Here is a 17640-nt window from a genome sequence, read left to right as displayed (position 1 = left end):
GGGCAGTTAATTACCTCCAACTTTATCTCTCTTGTCAACACCTACTGACAAATAGGCCATTATCTTTTTTTTCCTTTTCTCTACAATTGTTGTTGCTCCCTGCACTCCGCTGTCTGGCGTGCCTTTTCATTTTGTAACTTGTCAAAGGGAAAATGAGAGGAAATGCTTTGTATTTCAAACTCGACTGAGCTTTTACTCTGAAATTCCAGGAAAGGGAGCGGGAAAGAGAACGGCAAGATGTTGCAATTTCTACAATCCTTTTTGGGGCTTTCTCCTTTAGTAGGTGTTGCGTGGAAATTATTATTATCTTCATAATGTTCTGCTTTGCAAGAGTAATAGTACAACATAATGAAATAGAAAAAACAACCCAATATCTGTAGCTGGGCAACACGTGCCTTGTGATCCCCTAAAAGGACACCTAAGTGCGCAAGGGTTTATTAGCTGTGATGTTATAGCTGAATTCTGTATTGTTATATCTAATGATGGGTTTTGAACTTGAAAGCATTCTCTTTCTCTCTCTCTCTTTTTTTTGCATTATCCTTATTTTAGTTGATCTTAAGAAAGGCATTAGCCAACAGAGGCTCAGATGCAAATGCCAATATGGAATCTACCATAATCTAACATAAAAGCCACAGTGAAATACTGGAGAACAAGATAAAACCATTTAAAGTGCATTTTCAACAGAGCTTACTTCTCAGACAAAACAAGAAGTTTAACCTATAGACTTTCTCTTTCTTACATTGCTCAGCCTCATGTAAAACTAGGAATATATAAGGTATTGCTTTATGCCAGTTTTAAACATGAATAGCAGCAGCTCCTCTGGATCTCCAAAGCAAGATCTTCTCATAGCCAAGATCCCTTTTTAAGGAAAAATGCTAAAGATTATACCTTTCTTCAGCAAAGAGTCCAGGAATCTGATTTTTCAGCAGATAAGACTCACGTTGAAAGAACAGATCAATGATACCTCTAGATCTTCCTGTTTTGATCACAATCAAGAAGGGATCTGAACAGATCTTTGAAAAAATAAACCTGGACATTGTTTGACTCTCTAATGCCAACTTCGTTAGCCAAACAATCAGGATAGCTTTGGCTCCTTGTGGTAAACAGAATGAAACTATGAAACTCCTGGCTTAGTAAAAATACAACATTTAGCATCTGCTCATTGCATGCAAAGGTTTTTTTCCCCCCAAAATAAAATCCAGAGTTGTTATTAATGGCCTATGGACAGACGATGAAATCAACTTTACTGGAACTGAATGGAGTTCAGACAGATTTGAAAGCTACAGTAGAAGAGAAGAAATGGGAAACAGGACATACTTTCCTAAAAGCCAGTGTCTGGCTAAACAGTTATGGGACTACCTTCAAAGTAGGGCTCTGTAGCAAAGGTAGCCCATATACTTTACGAATATCTAGGACAGCTTCCTCTTCCTCACCAGAAACTTTCAGCTCCCACTCAATAAGCAACTGCTCAGGCCTTTCTGACTTAGGAACCAGATGTCAAAATTTGTCTTCAAGAATTAGAAGACGGCTTTGCAGCTTCGACTCCAGAAAAGCACAGGAGGAAATAAATACTTGGGATCATGCAGATTTCCCCAAGAGACTAGCATCTAGCAGAACCAGCAGTAATTTTCACTGCAACTGTGACTGATTTGACTAAAAAACAAGTGGGTGCTTTTGCATGCTGGAGAAATCATTTGCTCTGAAGGTGGTGCTTCTCCATTCATTTGAGGCTAGTCTAGTGTGACGCATAAAACCAAGCCAGAGTCTTAGAAACAATGACTTTTTTAAAAAGTAGAAAAAGGTTTGGGAGCCCAGTGACTCAATCAGACAGGTGGGAATAGGGCCATAAATAAGAAAGAGGGACTAAGAAGGAAAGTTTCAAGCCCCCGTATCCCTTTTATAACAGAAACAAAAAAATGGCACCCTCTAAGCTTCTTTGGTTTGGGAGGGGCTTCAATGGCCGTAAATGTCTGTAAGAGGTGGAGATAGCCAGGAGCCACAAATATTTAAAATGTACGTAAGAAGCATACACACACAATACACACACTCTTTTAGCAAGTGCAGACTCCTACGCAACTGATCCACCGTTGAAAGATTGGTTTCGTTAAGAGGCAGAAGTGAAGAACAAGAGCTTTGATTCAGCGAAAACCTCTGCACCAGGGCAGTTCCAACGCACAGGGAAAAAACTGAAGAAAAGCTTGGCATTCTTTAAGGAGCTATTGGGAATGAGAGAGGAGGTGGGAGAGAGAGAGCATGTGCGATCATGCAATCCATCTTCGGCACTCAGCTAACTTGGTTACGTGCCCTAACCCTCTCTTTGGCTATATACCCAGCGTGGCTGCAGACACCTCCCAAGACAGTGATGAGCGGGAATGCCAAGGTCCCGGGCTGTTGTGAAGAGCTAAAAAGGCTGAAGGTCCAAGTGGCCAATCTCTCCTCCCTGATGGAAGGGATGAGCAAGAAGCAAGACGGAGTCCTGGGAAACGCCATCAGGCAGGTGATAGCGCTGGAAGGGCGCGTCAAGCTGATGGATGCACGCCTCAATGAGGCGGAAGGGAAGCATTTGGAGATCGACACCCGACTCAGCACTGTGCAGCTTCAGGCAGCTCAGACTCTCACACAACGTCCACAGGTAAGAAGAGAATCCCCCTTCCCCAGAGGCATTGCTTGCTAATGTAGAAAGAGCAGCCACAGCCATTGGATCTTGACTTCCAGGAATATATAACTGTGGAATATGTTAATATCCCTAATGAAAAATCCATCTAGATTCTTTCCTGCTGTCCTCACACCACCATACATTATCCCATCAACCCTGGGGTGGGGCGGGGATGGCAAGGATTAACCTTGTCCCAGACCCTCCTCTGAGGACTTCTTGCATCCACTTGGGATAAGCAAAATGGCTCCCAACCCACCTGAGGCAACTCTTATGATCGTAAGATCTTTAATTCCAAAAGCTGAAATTAACAGCTGCCTTTCAGGGGAGAAAGCTCTCTTTGACTTGCACAACAGACTTCTGAGAAGACTCTGCAAAAAATGCCAAAAACCTTTGAATATGTAAAAATCACGGCTGCTACTGAGAAAACAAGTGGTGGATCAAAGCGTTTTGCGTGTGCTTCCTTGTAACTGCAAACCCTTTGCACTTGCTTTGGGGCGAGCTTTGTTTTCCCCAAGACAGCATGAATATTTTAAATAACAACTGAATGATTCCGTATATAAAAGCTGTAGATGGTCTTTGAAATCTCTCTTTAGATTATGAACATGGGGGGGGCAGTATTTTGAGACCTACATGAATCTTAAGGAAGAGCCCAACTGCACCAGTGTTTATTCTAAAGTCAACTGAAGCCTGAACTTTTGGGAGAATTCCCACCTTCTGGAATGGCGCATTCACAAGAGAAGTTTCAGCCTCTTCCTTTCATTAGTCGTTGGCCTAATAACTGTACATTATTAGTCCCAAACAACTAGCAGGGCTGGGGAGAACAGACCCAAACCCTAAATACAGCACTTGACTAAAAAGCACAAGCTTTCAGTGTTTATATTGATTTAAAAGAACAAGACGTCAAGCTTCCTTTCGACATCACTTTATAACAACGAAATCCAAATCAATTTAATTACTAGACACTTCCTCAAGTGGCCCTCGCTAACCATTTCAAAGCACTATTGATTTTCCTTTAAGACTCCAAGCCAATGAATCCAGACAGTTGTTCGGATTTCTGCGGGGAAGTGATGGATTAATTCTATGTCTTCCGTTCAAGCGGGAAAAAGCAGAGCCAGGTGGGCCAGATTCTCAGTGGCGATGGCCATCTCCCCAACGCTACGCAATTTGTTGGCCCTACGGCAGTTGCCAATGCAGAGATCCGCTGACGATAGACCTTTTCAGAATTACCACTGCATCAGCGTTATGGATTGAAAACACCTCCTCTTTCTTTCTCAACAGGTGGCTACTGGTACAACTGCTGTACAGATTCCAACCTGAACGGGGTTTACTATCGTAAGGGTGAACATAACAACAGCACCGATGGCATCACCTGGTATGGATGGTATGGGAAAACCTATTCCCTGAAGAGGGTCGAGATGAAGATTCGGCCATCAGACTTCAAAGCCCAGAGGGACCCCAACAGAGTTGAGTAAGGAGATGGTATCCCCTCTAAACGAGGGATCATTGGGAGGGAGGGGGAAGCACAATCACTGATGTCAAGTATGAGGGTATATACAGAGAATGCACTTCATCAATAGCAATGCAGATGCTCAAATCTGTCAGCCTCCACTTGAACCTTTCTAGACCTTTCTCACGACCACGTTCTCTACTTGGACCCTCACATAGGTCAGGACAAGATCTTCCCCTGCAGCAATTCAGAATTAATGTAGATTTGCCTTCGCTTATTTTCCTGGTGGGCAGGGATCTTGGGGGTGACAGGGAGAGGGGCTGTACTAGATCCCTTTGATATCTGCCTTGCAAATTCTGCTGTTTTAAATTACAAGGATTTCGCTTAATTTAAAGTTGCTACTGAGCAACCGGAGACACCAGTTTTTGGGGAAATATATTGTGTGTGTTGACTATCGAGCACCAGAAGTTTATGGAAGCCAGCTGCTTAGGGTTTTTTTTGTAGGCTGTAAACCAAACAGCGCTCTGTACGAAGTTTGCTATGCCTCTGTAATGGATTTTTCTTTCCCCTGATAGTACAATAAAATCCTCTTGTTTTTAAAACTGAGTTTCAGGCCAACTATATTTCAAAGTCCTCAGAACAAAAGAACAAAAATGTTTGCAATCAAAGACACTGTAAAAGAGATTACTGTATTATGTGGGGGCTGCATGATCAAAACGAGCATAAAATAAAACAATACTGGGTGAATGGGGGGGGATAAAAACTAGCAAGATAACAGGGAACAAAGGCATTAGTTGGCATTGAAAATGCCAACTAAGACGGGTGGCTTGCCAATCTTGTGTCAAGGCTGTGAGGAATCTGAGGTTGCAAAGAGATCACTTGGCTACTGGCAGAGGGCAGCTCTAAATCTTTGATCCAGCGACTATGGAGACCCAAACAAAACTGGAGAATATCAACTGGATATCGGTGCTGGGTTTTTTTGGCTCTGTCTACTTACAGAACAGAGGGGAGGACAGAATTTAGCAAGAATATTTTTCACATGATGTCGCATTTCCTGTTAAATAAATAACCCTCACCCGCTCTCTTCCTCAACCTTAGATAAATTTCCCCAAGCTAGAACTAGATACAGATGTTGCCAAAGAGTACGCATAGAGATATCTCTAATCCTTGCTCTCAAATTGTCTTGACCAAGGACATCCAGAGAAACATTAGCTGTCTCCCTCTAGGTTCCACACACCTTCCCGCTACCTCCGTAGGACCTCCGTAGACAAGTGACAATAATTCTGTGGCAAAGAAGTTTTTTTTAAGGATGGAAAAGGTTAGAGTAACAATTAAACATGGTTTCTGTCACATGAGGAATGATCAGTTTCTTCCAGTAGGCCCAAGTCTAGGACCATGGAGGAGCAAAGCAGAGAAGAAAAGGTCTATGGTTTCTAGCAGAAAGCTGCACCATTTGGACACTATTTAGCCCAGGCATTTGAATACCAGATCATGGTATTTAAGACAAGGGAGGGTTAATTCCTGGAGTTTTTATGAGATCACACTGAAACGCATTTCAGCTAACACAGAAATCATTATAATCCATAAGCCATTGGAATATGAGACCAAGGGCTTCAAAACCACAAAGATATTTACAGGATTTGTCTCAGTCTGTTCTATATAAGCAGAAGGGAGTATCTTTAGATCCTTACACAGTCTAAAATTCTAGTTCTTTGGAAAGGACAAAAACCAAGTTTCCTGGATCACCCAGCTTAGCTCTTGATGTTACCTATTTCAGATTTTTTTTTTAAGGAACTACAATACATGTAACAATTTTCAAGCCCATACAATGTTAGAATGAGAGCAGGAAGGCATGTTCTGCTTCATTAGATCGGTCCTCCACCCATAGCGATCCTACTTTTTCCCACAGCAATCTCCCCATGAGGTGGGGCTGAGCTGATCAGTGAGCATTCAGGGCTATGAGTGGACTAACCGGGAGCTCCACGGTCTTAATGCCAAACTGTAACCACTACTCCGTACTGTATTCTGATGCTCAGACAGACCCTCAGCAGAATCCAGAATGGGAAGAAAAGCAATTGTTTTTCTCTTCCAACAAGTGTCCTGAATCCTCTGCCAGCAGGCCTTATCCAACCAAGCGAGCGGAGGGAAAACAGCGTACCTGATGAGAGACTCAAGGATGGCTGGGGTGGGGCCCTTCTGAAATTCCAGCTCCTTGTAGTGTAGTGCCTTGGCATATGCCCGGCACTTAGCAGCCCGCTCTCCCAGTAAGACGATGCCGTTATCGTCCCCCAATGGCAGCGGGCCCTGTAACCGAGGAAGCAAGACAAAGCATCAGGGACGTGGTAAGGTGCAAGTTTCCAGGTCGATAAAAGTTTCTGGAGAACGTGATGTAAGCGGCCAACTGCAAGCTTACTTCCCCGTTATCAGCAAAGTAACCTGCCTCCTCACCAGATCAGAGGAAAGTTGTTAAAAAGAAAATCAGAAAACCTCCACCCCAACGTGCACAGGGGTGTATCAGTTCTAAACTGAAAGCAATTCAGTTGCTGGAATTTCTGTCACCTCACTGAGCCTTGGTGCTAAAGAGAACCCTAAAGCAGGAATCTTTCGCGGCTGGCAAAGAGTCTGACGTTGGCAGCAAGCCCAGGGAAGGGAAGAGTCGGGACAGGGGGTGGATCCCAGAGCACGTGACAAGCATCGATCCTTTCCGAGGCCTAGCAACCCACAACAGAAGCTGAGGGAGAAACATAAGGGTAGCAGGCTGGCTGCCAAATACATCAGGCTAAGGTTGGTGAGACACTCTGCTTTCAGATTCATCTAGGATTCTCAGCTGAATGGAAAATTTGGGTGGGGCTAATCAGCTCTTGCTCCAGTTGAAGACAACATGTCCCATTACTTCCTAGCTCAGTCCAAGCATATCCAAGTATGAAAAATGTGTCTTCTTATAGATGTTAGCCTGACTGCCTGTGGGAAGAGAGATCTGTCTCTAGATGATCAGAGAAAGGGGTTTAAAGTAGACTATTTAAAAAAAAAAAAGAAACATAGAGCCATCATCTCCTAGTCTTGGTTCTTAGCTTGGCAGTGGCTCTGTAGAGTCTCAGGCACCAAAGAGACTTTCCTAACAGATGCTCCATGATCTGGAAACTCCAGGATTGGAAACTGGGATAGCCTTACGGCAAAGCAGATGCTTTCGCATGGAGATCCCTCCCTCCCCAAAAGGGAATCCCCTTTCTTTCCCCTCCAGCCGCAAAGGACATGCTAAGAACTTGACACGGCTACTATCTGATGTGTAGAATTTCTCTCCTGGGTGGGAAGCATTTCCTTTTCCACAGTTCAGAAATGGCAGGGAAGCCTTGAAAACATATGCGTAGCAGTAATCATTCAAGGTGGGAGCAAGTAGTCATGCTCTCCTGCCTTCCATGGCCTTTACCTTGTCGCTGTGCTCCATGAACTCAGCTAAATTGAGCAGGGTCTGGGTGACCTCAGCGATATCCTGAGACGTCAGCGCCAGCTCGATGCTACGGATCAGCTCGTCCTGTTGGTCTTCATTCAGCTCAGACCAGCAGGAAACAAAGGCCGCGTTAAAGAGATCTCTACGGTGGAAAAGAAGCAGAAGGAAAGGGGGACACGGGGAATGGAGCGGTTGAACGCACCACTCCGCCGATCCCAACTGAACCCAGAGCCACACCTCACGGAAGCCTGTAACTGCATGGGGGAGAATTTCTAACAGGAACAACCATCAGGCCTGGGAACTGACCAGCAAACTAGAAAATGTATCATTCTTTCAGCGTTCAAACGACTTAATTTTTTTCTATCCAATTTGCCATCCTCAGTGAACATTCTCCTGATGTACAGCATCTACTTGCTCTAGTTTTCAGCACTGATGTATACCCACAATCCTTCACTCCATTTTCCCCATCAAGGCCTTGGATCGATTAACCTTCAAACGCACAGCATAGTCTATTTAACATTTGCTGCAAAACATTCAGGTTCTCCACCAGCTCCACAGCACCACCTGCCTACAAAGGTTCACATCCCAAACCAAAACATTTCTACCATCGCGCCAACTTTCCTCCTGCATCTTCCACACTTGCACTAGACAACCGAGGGCATGTCACACATCTTTGTCTTCTCCCTGATCGATGTGCAATTGTTACCTGGCCATGGGGTTGTAGGCCTGAGCCAAGGCCCAGCAGGAGCGCAACGACGGAGATGAGGAGTCTTTCAACAGCTCCAGGCTCAGACGTCTCAACCATTCCAACCAGTCATCTTTTGAAACTCGACGGGCTGCTCCCCAGGCCTAGAGGACAAAGCGCGCTTCTGTGAGCTGCTGCGATCCACTACATCGGGGCCAGACAAACTTATGGCACGTGGGCCATCCAGCCCCAGCTCCATTTCTGTGGCCCCTAAAACACCTCCGAAATGATGCTGCTAAAATTCAGTCACAAATTACTGGCTTTTGATGGCCTGTTTTGTGATGGCACAAGGGCAGGGAGATTATCACATAATTGTAGATATATATGATCTAGAAAGAACAGTGTTTCTCAACCTTAGAAACTTTAAGATGAGTGGACTTCAACTCCCAGAATTCCCCAGCCAGCCATGATCCTCCATGAACCTGTCTACACAGGGACAACATTCCCTCTTCCTCCAGTTATCTGGAAGCTTCATTGTTTAAGTTCCTTGAATGTGGAAAATCCAGCCCGACAAATACTGCTTCCCTTTCGAAAGTGACCTTAAGTCTGCTAGATAATCGAAAGCTGGTCCTAGAAACCAATTCTGATGCCGCAGAGCATCGCTCTGTTTCTGAAAATCTCTCCTACTCTCGAGAAGCCCGTCTCTGCCCAACGCAGCCCCAAGGCTTACCTTCTGTAAGTTGATGGTGCTGACATGCAGCTTCTTCATGGGCCCCGTTTCGACAGGGCCACTGGTGAGGGCTTCTCCTTGGCTGCTCCTCTGCATACGGTGCTGGTAAATCAGGGGGTCGTCTTCCTCATCAGCAAGAGTGTAGCCCTAATGTAGAGCAGATCAGCTATTCCCCAAAATTAAACCTAGCATGTCATATTTTGCGTAGCACTGCTGTTGTTTTGAACCCCCTTGTCTTTTCTACTCCTATATTCTGGGATGTCTCAGCAACCCATTCCCTGAAGTAGCTCAGCCATTGATCAAAGTCACCATCTGGACCCTTTTGCAGACCTCTTCGTCTTCATAGGGTAGATGAGTGTTACGCTAGGCATTCTGGGAACACCCGTTACTCTCCAAGATTTAAAACGTCCTATGGAAAAACTCTTCATGAGACATCTTCACCGAATTTGTTAAGTACCAAGATAAAACAGGGATTCAAGATTTGCAATACTTCCAAAATATAAGAAGAAAGACAGGAATGATGCATTGCTACTTTTGACCTTGGCATAAAGATCCTCAGATAGCTTTAGCTGCTTCATCACGCTGCTTTTAGAATGATTATCGAAGCAACTTTGGACATTTACCAAAATGGAAAAGGAGGATGTTTGAAATCTGTGTATTAAAGCGTCCTAGCCGGATACCTGCATTTTCTAAATAAATGGCTGAGCAAATGTAGCCAAGTGGAAGGACTTGATTTGCCCCTTTCTCATATAAAACACTGAAGGAGCATTCTGGAGTTAAAGTGAAATTCGGGCGCATTGATAAACTCAGGGCAGGAGCCCAGATAAGCGACAGGTTTCCTTCAAATGAAAAGATAACTCTGCCATCCCATTCTGCCTCTTCAGAATTCACTGACCTTCACAATCCTGCAGATGAGGACATCGTATCGCTGGTGGTTTATCCTGTGACGCACCAACACTTTGTTCACCATCGGGATAAAGATCTGATACTGCAGGTGCGAGAAAGAAAGTTAGCATCCAGAAGACTTTCTTTTTCCTTTTTTGGCAAAATGGCAAGAACGACAACAGCTGAAGAGAGAAGCAGTTCAAGATAAACGCAAGAGAAGTTTTAAAAGGTTTTAAATCTGCATAGGGATACAATTTTGAGAGCCAACATATTAACAATCACATTCATCGTCTGCTTTCCAAAACAGCTTCAGGAAAAACATTAATATAGTTAATAATAGGTGATTATGTTTCACTGAGTTTGTCCTTCAGCTGTAGGATATTTTATAGCTCTTTGTTGCTGTGTTAATTTTTTGGCCAAAGCAATTTTCTACGCTTTCAAGCACCACTGACTCAATTAAAGAGATACTTCCATTTTGCAACAAAAAGACCTAGAAGATACAACCAACATTTGGTTTAAAATTATACAATCTAATGTCTCATTAAAAAATACAGACTTACAGCTTCATTTTCTCAACCATCTAAGGAACCATTTGAGGAGAACTACACTAATCAAAGAAAGGGATTTAAATTCAAAGAAGATGTTGTTTTGCGTAAATACCAAAAAGTTGCACGCTCAGGATCTCTCCTTGGAAAATAATATTCATCTTACCTTCTTCCCCAACTGGAAGACCAGCGATGAGAGCGTGTCCATGGCAGTCGTCCGAAGCTCTGGGCTCTGGTCGAGAGTCCGCACTATGGGATGGATAATCCGCGAAGCATAATCCGTGAAATCCAGGGACTCTGTTAATCGGTCCACAGTTTCTAAGGCAGCTCTGGAAGAGGGGAGGAAACAAAGACTGCAATTGTAAACTCAAAATGGACACAGATTTACTGTGAAGATGGACAGGACTTATGCTAAGCAACAAACCAAAAGGGGAACAAGTTTGAATTCCTTTTCAATAAAACTGAAGTATTTCGACAGTACCAGCTGCATCTTTTATTTAAAGCCTGTAAAACAAGGAAGATCACATGGACAACCACCCATCCTTACTTGCGAGCTGACAGAGGAGCATCTGGAGCATCAAAAAGCTTCACAATGGGAGGCAGTAATAAATGCAAGTAATCATCCAGATTGGCTCCAAACAACTGGATGGCATTCAGCAGCTGCAAAGGAGAGAAAGCAAACTCAATATGAACCAAGTGCGGTATTCAAAACAGCAATTCCACGTTTAACCATATGCATGTTTTCCTCCTAAAATTCAAGTGAACGTCAGCCCTCATCCTTTCCCTAAGATCAGTGGGGATGGGTTCTATCAGATAATACCCCAGAACCTAAGAGCTTTTGGAAAAACTGTAATCCTGAACATAATTTACTTGGGTTGAGTAGAAAACAGGTAAGACACGCTCTTCAGTGCCCCTACAAAAACTAAAACGAACGATGTTAGGTCTTCCTGGGAATGCAGGCCACATAATGTAATTAGCTGAAGATTAACTGGTCCAGCCCTGCAGCAGCACAGGATTTGGGGGGGTCTGATCAGACTGGGGCGTGTGGCGCAACCCCCCTCCACTCACCTTGGTGGAAACGCTGCGTGTGCTGCTGCTGTCGTGCATGAAGACGCGGAGCATATGCGGGATAAGCTGGGGAAGGTAGAGCTTGAATTCCCCCCCGAGGGCCACTACTATTTGCTCAATGAGGAGGATGATGGTGCTCTGGATGGAATTATTTACCACCCAGAAATCCTGGAAGGGGGAAAAACGTGGAAAGTGGTGCACATTTAAGACAGAAAGCAAGAAAGCATGAAAAAGAACCGAATCTCATTACAACCCTACAAGTTAAAGAGGCTCTAAAGCTAATTCCAGCATCGGAAACTTCAATCCCAAGGCTTATTTTGAGAACGATGGAGATTAGCTTTCTTTTCAAAATCTTACAGTTGACTAAGCCAAATCTCCGTGGATATCTGGGACTGGATTTTTTCCCCACCAGTTCAGAGCAAACATTTCTCTTTGACAGCAGCTTCTGTTTTTTTTCAACTGAATTTCTACACTGCCTTAAAATACATTCCCTCTCCTGCCTTTCTCTGGCATCCTTCACACCTATGTTTGCCAACGAGGCAGGGATCAGAGGGTGTGTCAAAAGGGCTGGAACCGTTGCCCCAAAGAGAAGAGCCAAGGAGTTGTAGCAAAGTAGCTGAACAAATTTTGTTCTTGATTCCATGTTTATGAACTAACCCTGGTACGTGCTTTGCGCCACTGCCTTTTTCAGTGCCAACAGAAACATCTGCCTTCCGTAAGGACTGAGGACTCCCCTTCAGCTGCTGCTTAATATCAAAGGAAATCCAGGCCCAGGAAGTCATTTGTGTCCATCTTAAAACATTTCTCTCAAGTTGTACATCCTTGTAGATGTTCAAAGGTTATACTCACTCTCATGAGCGTCACAATTTCATCCATGTAAGGTCTGATGTGGCTTCTCACAAAAGACACCAGCATTCCCAGCTGCTGGAAAAGGAACTAGAGGGAGAGAAAGAGCAGCGGCTGGGTACAAACACGCAGGTGCCCTTTGAGGGACAGCTCTCAGTCTCTGCCCCCCACCCCTTTTGCATGTTCTTGTGCTTCTACGCCATGCGACATCCCCCGGGCAAAGATTTCATTTCAGCAGCTCACAACCGTGGTTTGCCAGCACCGCTGGGCTTGTGCAGAATCTTAGGGAGGAGCACACAGAAGCATTCAGGCAAGCGCGATGGCGAACGCTCAGGTTTCCAGACATGCAAGGAGGAACAGCAGAACCAAAGAGCCCCAGACCTTTCCCAACTCTGCTTTCAAGCCTGCCCCCGCCCTTGCTCAGTCCTTCCCAACAGCTACAGCTTTTCCACATTATCCATATGCTTTCCCTCTTGGCGTGCCCAGAGCACTCGTGGGGAAATGAAGCAGCAGAAAACCGAGGGGGCTTGCAAAAGAGAGGTGGTTAAGTTTCAGGCTGTGAATCCAATGATCAAGAGAGATTTTACAGGAGTGGTGCAAATCAGGACCCACTTGATCATTCACCTTGACAGCGCAGAACAGAGTGGAGGGAAAAGGACCAGTTGGGAAAATTTGTGAGAGAGTGCTGTGAAAAAGTAGTAGCAAAGGGGTGCCTGGAGCGTTTCCTATCCTGTCTTTTATTAGGAATTTGAGACGCTTTAGAGCCATCTCTGGAAGTGCCTTGCTCGGGCACTTAAATGCCAAGTGTACCCACCTCGGCTCTTCTCCCCAGCACACTATCACCATCTTCTTTTACCTGCAAATTTTTAAAGACAGGAGGCAAAGTGCATCAAGGCCAGGCCAGGCCAGGTCCGGTCATGCAAGAAACCTCGGATTACTAAAATGCGGGCTTCAGCATCCACTCAGTGGTTTCATTCTGGGAGAAGGCGGTTCTACAAAAGCTTCTTAAGAACGGCTCCCACTGAAAGCCCATCTTGTGCTCTGTAAGGATGGCACAGATCCCAGCGATGGAGTACTCCAGGCTTCCAGTCCTTCAGGTAGATGCTGAAGCTGAGACCGAATGGATTCAGATGGGACCTGTGGGGCCCCTCCTGTCTTTCCCTGGACCACATTCTGACTCTTGCAATTACCGTCACGTTTTGATCCAAGAGATAAATGGAGGCTTGGGTCAATCAGTATCAACCCAGTGGCTGGCCAGAAACAAGGCCCCCTCTCTCTTTGCCCCACAGATCACCACCTGCCATTAGAGCAGACTCACTGGAGAGCTTTGCAGGTGGTGACGGCTTCTTTAGGAGTTGCATGAACTCCATTGTGGTCTCCTGGAGAGTGGCCTGGGGCAACACGCAATGTGTGAGACAAAATGAGAGACTTAAGGGGTAGCAGACTGGCAATGGGTGGCAGGAAGCTGGGAGAACGTTGCCAGTAGGGACGGGCCACATTCTCCCCTTCTGAAGAGGGCGACACAAAACACAGGACTGGTTGCAGAGACTTGAAGACAACAACCGGGCAGAAGCATGCCAACAGCAGCTGGACAAGAGCTAAACAGGCTTCGTTTCTCTGGCCAGGAGGGGGATTCCACCTGGGAGTATTTGCCATCAAAAAAGAAGCCACAGGGCAGCCAGCTTTTGGATGAAAAAGAGAAGAATGCTTGGCAGCACACCATTTTTCAAGAGGAACAAAAAAGAAACAGGAAATGGAAATGATCGCTCACTTCTCCAGCCTGCTGGCAGCACAGATAACTCAGCCAGTCCCTGCCCTCCCCTTCCCAAAAGAACAGAGCTGCGTTTCTATTGTTTGCGGTTTGAAGCAGTCTCTGGTTACTGGGGACATGAGAAGGAGAAGCCACTCGCAGGGGCAGACTCACCTCCCGGATGGCCCCATCGCAAACCCGAATGACGTTGAGGAAGGTTGGCATAACTTGAGGCAGGAACTGCACGCACTTGAGGCCGAGGGATTTAAAAATAAACGTAATGGCTTGAACCACCATGGTGTGATGGTGGGACAAGGACTGGTCCCGGAAGATCCTCATGAGCGCCACCATGGAGACCGCAGGGTAGAACTCGTCCAGAGGGAGGTTCCCCATATTAACCAGCATCTCACTGGTGCTGTAGTCAGCTGGAAAGGAGAGGCTCTTTATTCTACATAAGCAGAACACAATAGTTGACCAACACCCAAAGCAAGCCAAAATTGGAGTGTTTTTAATGAGTTTAGAGATGTGAGATGCAAGAAATGGAAGAAGGATGGACCTAGACGCCCTGAACCCTCTTTTTTAATTTCAACCCTGATAATCCAGAGACTGACACAGGGCCTTCTTTTCTCAATTCACTTACAAGAATCTTGGCTTGATTTAGATTCTGACAGGCTCACGGCCGAAGCGTCCCTGGACTGGTCAATCATGCCAATGTTCACCTTATGCTTGTATGGATCCAGAGCTCCCAAGAGACCAAGGACACGAATAGCCTAATAGAGAAAAAAAGGGGGGGGGGAAACTACATAAGGTGAAGTAAAAAAGAAAAAAATTAGAAGGTGTGATTTGCATAATCAGTTTCCCTGGGCACAATTTCTCCTGGTGAAGGATCACGTGGCTCTGCTCTTCTTGTGTGCATAAAACATCAATAAACCAGCTGAACAAAGCTGCCGCCCACTTTTTATCTGACACTAATTTGGGGGAACTTTCCAAAGGAGAGAGAGCAAAGAGGCCTACCTCTCTTCTAGTACCCTGGTTCTGCTCTGTCTTCAGGAAGTTCAGCAGGACCTCTAGGAGAGTTGGGTACTTCCTATAGGGTTCCACCACATAACCAGTGCTGGCTACCAGCTGTCCCAGCGTCCATAAAGCTACCTGGGGAAGACCCACCACAGAAGAAAACAGATTCACAGAAGGTATCTGAATATTTTGCCAACAACTCTGGGCATCTTATAAGGATGAAAAGCAGACAACTACAGATGGAATTTCCCAACAGGGATGGAGATACCAGGCTACAATTGAACATACCGGCTCATCTACAACAGAGATGGCTTTCTTCAGCCAGAAAGGCTTTCCCCTTCATAGGCTACACAGTCTTGCAACTCTGTCTAGATCAGCCTGCAGTCTGACCACAGAGGACATCCAGCTCTTCATCAAAAGCACGTTTAGCATGCCAAGCATTAAGATGGCACAGGGGGCTCATTAGCTGGCCTTCAACCTCAAGGAGGCTCATAAGCAGAGCAGATCTTCCCTGACATCAAAAGAGGGTGGGGGGGGCTTCTCAGGGATGAAGAGGTGGACCAGAAGATCATTGCCTCTGCAGGCCAAACTCACCTGTCTTTTGGCAAGCAAGGAGGAGTCCTGGAGCATGTCCATGATTATGATGAAAAGCTCATCCACCCACTTTCGCATCTCCAGTCCGCTCACCTATTAGGGGAAACAAATCCATATACTGTATAAAAAACAGCGGAGTCCAGAATGCAAAGGGCAGAACTGTGGTGATGCTATGGCTGTGGTAGGGAGGGTCTCACTCCTTTAAGCAGTTCCTGAAAGAGAAACTGCATAGCTTACCTGTGCCAGTTCACCAATAGTAGCCAAGACATTATTGATCACACCAGGGTTTGGGTCAGGGTCTGGATCTTTTAGCTTCACGATTAACGCCTGTTGAATGACGAAAGAAAAGGCGGCAAAATGACAAGGAGAAAAGGATCACATAAAAATATACATTTCATTCTCATCTTACTGAGAAGAGGACGTTTTAAGCTCTCTCCTCAGTAAGAGAGATATTGGATGCAATTATTAAATCAATCTTGTTCAACCTTCTGGCTGGCGGAAGACAGCAACCAGTGGCTGATGACTCGAGGGCAAAGGGCAGGACGCTGCATTACATTAACGATGGGATGTGTTTGGGGATTCTGAAAGTCACTCCCAAACTTCACAGCCACCTTACCTTGAGGATAGGCTCCATATAGGGTCGAATGAGCCGCGGGGCATTGGACACCAAGTGACCCAACATCCTGGCACTCTGCTCTTTGATTCTGCCCACGCCACTGTGCTCTAGCTCGGTCAGGATCTGGAAGGGAGAAGGTGATGGTTCCAGGTTAGTAACAAGAGAAGGGAGCTAGGAATTTCAGCTCGGAAGAGAAGGGCCAATCCACGGGACCTTGAGGTCCTGCTACTAATCACTACAAAAGGTACCTGCTAAGAACCGTCCTCCATTTTGGAGCTCTCTCACAATTCTACAATTTCTGCCTAATGATGAAATTATTAAGAATAACCAAAACATATGAAAACCCACAACTGTACTTATAGTATCAGAGGCTTACAGAGTGTTTGCTGCAGAGGCAAAAATAAAAACAAAAATGGCCCCATTCACCTCGGAGCTGGAATTCTTTGAGCCTGCTAGGAGTAGACTGGGTTTGCCACTGGCTTGACTCCTCCTCCAATGCTATTACCTGAATCAGCATTTTGCGGAGGAACGGCATGACAAACGCGGGATTCATGCTGCTCAGCCGGCCGACGGTGCAGATGGCCAGCTCGCGGATTTCAAACACTTGGTCGTTCAGAGCGACGAAAAGCGCTTGCAAGTTCTCGGCCTGGGCCAGGTGAGCATCAAACCGCTCGTCCAAGGATGCCAGCACGCAGTACCGTATGTCAGGGTCTGGAGAGGACAGATTGGCACAGCAGATGCTTGGGAAGAGGACAACCCCAAGCAGGAAACAACGTTATCAAACCCCCAGGAAGTCCATTCGCTCTTAGCAGACAGTTTGATCCAGCACTGTCTGCACGGACTGTCAGGCACTCTTCGGGAAGCTAGAAGGATTTCTCGTCATCGGCTGCTGAGTTGCTTTCGTTGCAGATGGCGAGCAATGAAGTTCAGACCTTCGTTATGCAAATCCTCCTACGAAAGCATTCCTCTCCCCGTGAAGATACCATCAAGCGGTTATACCCTCACTAAATGATTCTCTCGGTTTATGTGTCCAGAGCACCCTCTTCCCTCAGTCTTGCCACTCACCGGGGTCTGTGATCCCAACCACCAACAGCTTGCTGAGGACATCTGCCACCACTTGGACCGCGGTCTGGCTGACCACATGGGCATGGCCGCTGATCAGGTGAATGGAGGGTGTGAGTAAGCGGGAACACGTCCGAGCTGCCTCCATGCGGACCTCCTTGTGCTCGCTGTTGAGGAAGTGGTCCGCGCAGTGTCGGACGAACTGAGTCAACGAATGCCCTAACAGAAGGGGGCAAAGGAAAACAGGGAGGTTTGGCCAGCTCTCTTACCCAGACCACTGCTGTGTCACCGGGC

General features: G+C 45.9%; 2 protein-coding genes across 4 annotated transcripts in view; one reads left to right on the top strand and one right to left on the bottom strand.

Annotated features, from left to right (window-relative positions):
* MTOR (mechanistic target of rapamycin kinase) overlaps nucleotides 1-17640 on the bottom strand; it is a 45547-nt gene that overhangs the window by 21816 nt on the left and 6091 nt on the right. For 2 of the 3 annotated variants that reach the window (XM_025163028.2, XM_007420079.4), the window contains exons 12-29: nucleotides 17350-17565; nucleotides 16790-16995; nucleotides 16285-16407; nucleotides 15906-15995; nucleotides 15669-15761; nucleotides 15075-15209; nucleotides 14701-14830; nucleotides 14235-14485; nucleotides 13125-13166; nucleotides 12314-12400; nucleotides 11465-11632; nucleotides 10944-11056; nucleotides 10563-10725; nucleotides 9862-9954; nucleotides 8967-9113; nucleotides 8258-8400; nucleotides 7531-7693; nucleotides 6262-6407 (exon numbers count right to left, since the gene is read on the bottom strand). In XM_025163028.2, coding sequence (XP_025018796.2) covers nucleotides 6262-6407; nucleotides 7531-7693; nucleotides 8258-8400; nucleotides 8967-9113; nucleotides 9862-9954; nucleotides 10563-10725; nucleotides 10944-11056; nucleotides 11465-11632; nucleotides 12314-12400; nucleotides 13125-13166; nucleotides 14235-14485; nucleotides 14701-14830; nucleotides 15075-15209; nucleotides 15669-15761; nucleotides 15906-15995; nucleotides 16285-16407; nucleotides 16790-16995; nucleotides 17350-17565 — 2509 coding nt within the window. The remainder of the gene's footprint in view (nucleotides 1-6261; nucleotides 6408-7530; nucleotides 7694-8257; nucleotides 8401-8966; nucleotides 9114-9861; nucleotides 9955-10562; nucleotides 10726-10943; nucleotides 11057-11464; nucleotides 11633-12313; nucleotides 12401-13124; nucleotides 13167-14234; nucleotides 14486-14700; nucleotides 14831-15074; nucleotides 15210-15668; nucleotides 15762-15905; nucleotides 15996-16284; nucleotides 16408-16789; nucleotides 16996-17349; nucleotides 17566-17640) is intronic. The other variant, XM_025163051.2, reaches the window with a different exon arrangement.
* On the top strand, nucleotides 568-4092 carry ANGPTL7 (angiopoietin like 7). The gene is made up of 2 exons (XM_088137008.1): nucleotides 568-2632; nucleotides 3935-4092. Exons 1-2 carry the CDS (start codon nucleotides 2264-2266, stop codon nucleotides 3971-3973), a joined length of 408 nt encoding a protein of 135 aa, XP_087993134.1. The 5' UTR covers nucleotides 568-2263; the 3' UTR covers nucleotides 3974-4092.

This window comes from Python bivittatus, unplaced genomic scaffold (assembly GCF_059951505.1).
Source record: "Python bivittatus isolate LINGU-HERP-01145 unplaced genomic scaffold, Pbiv_v1 ctg000090_np1212, whole genome shotgun sequence".
Lineage (NCBI taxonomy): Eukaryota > Metazoa > Chordata > Lepidosauria > Squamata > Pythonidae > Python > Python bivittatus.
Note: the sequence above shows the minus strand (reverse complement) of the source record. Positions and strands in the feature narration are given on the sequence as shown.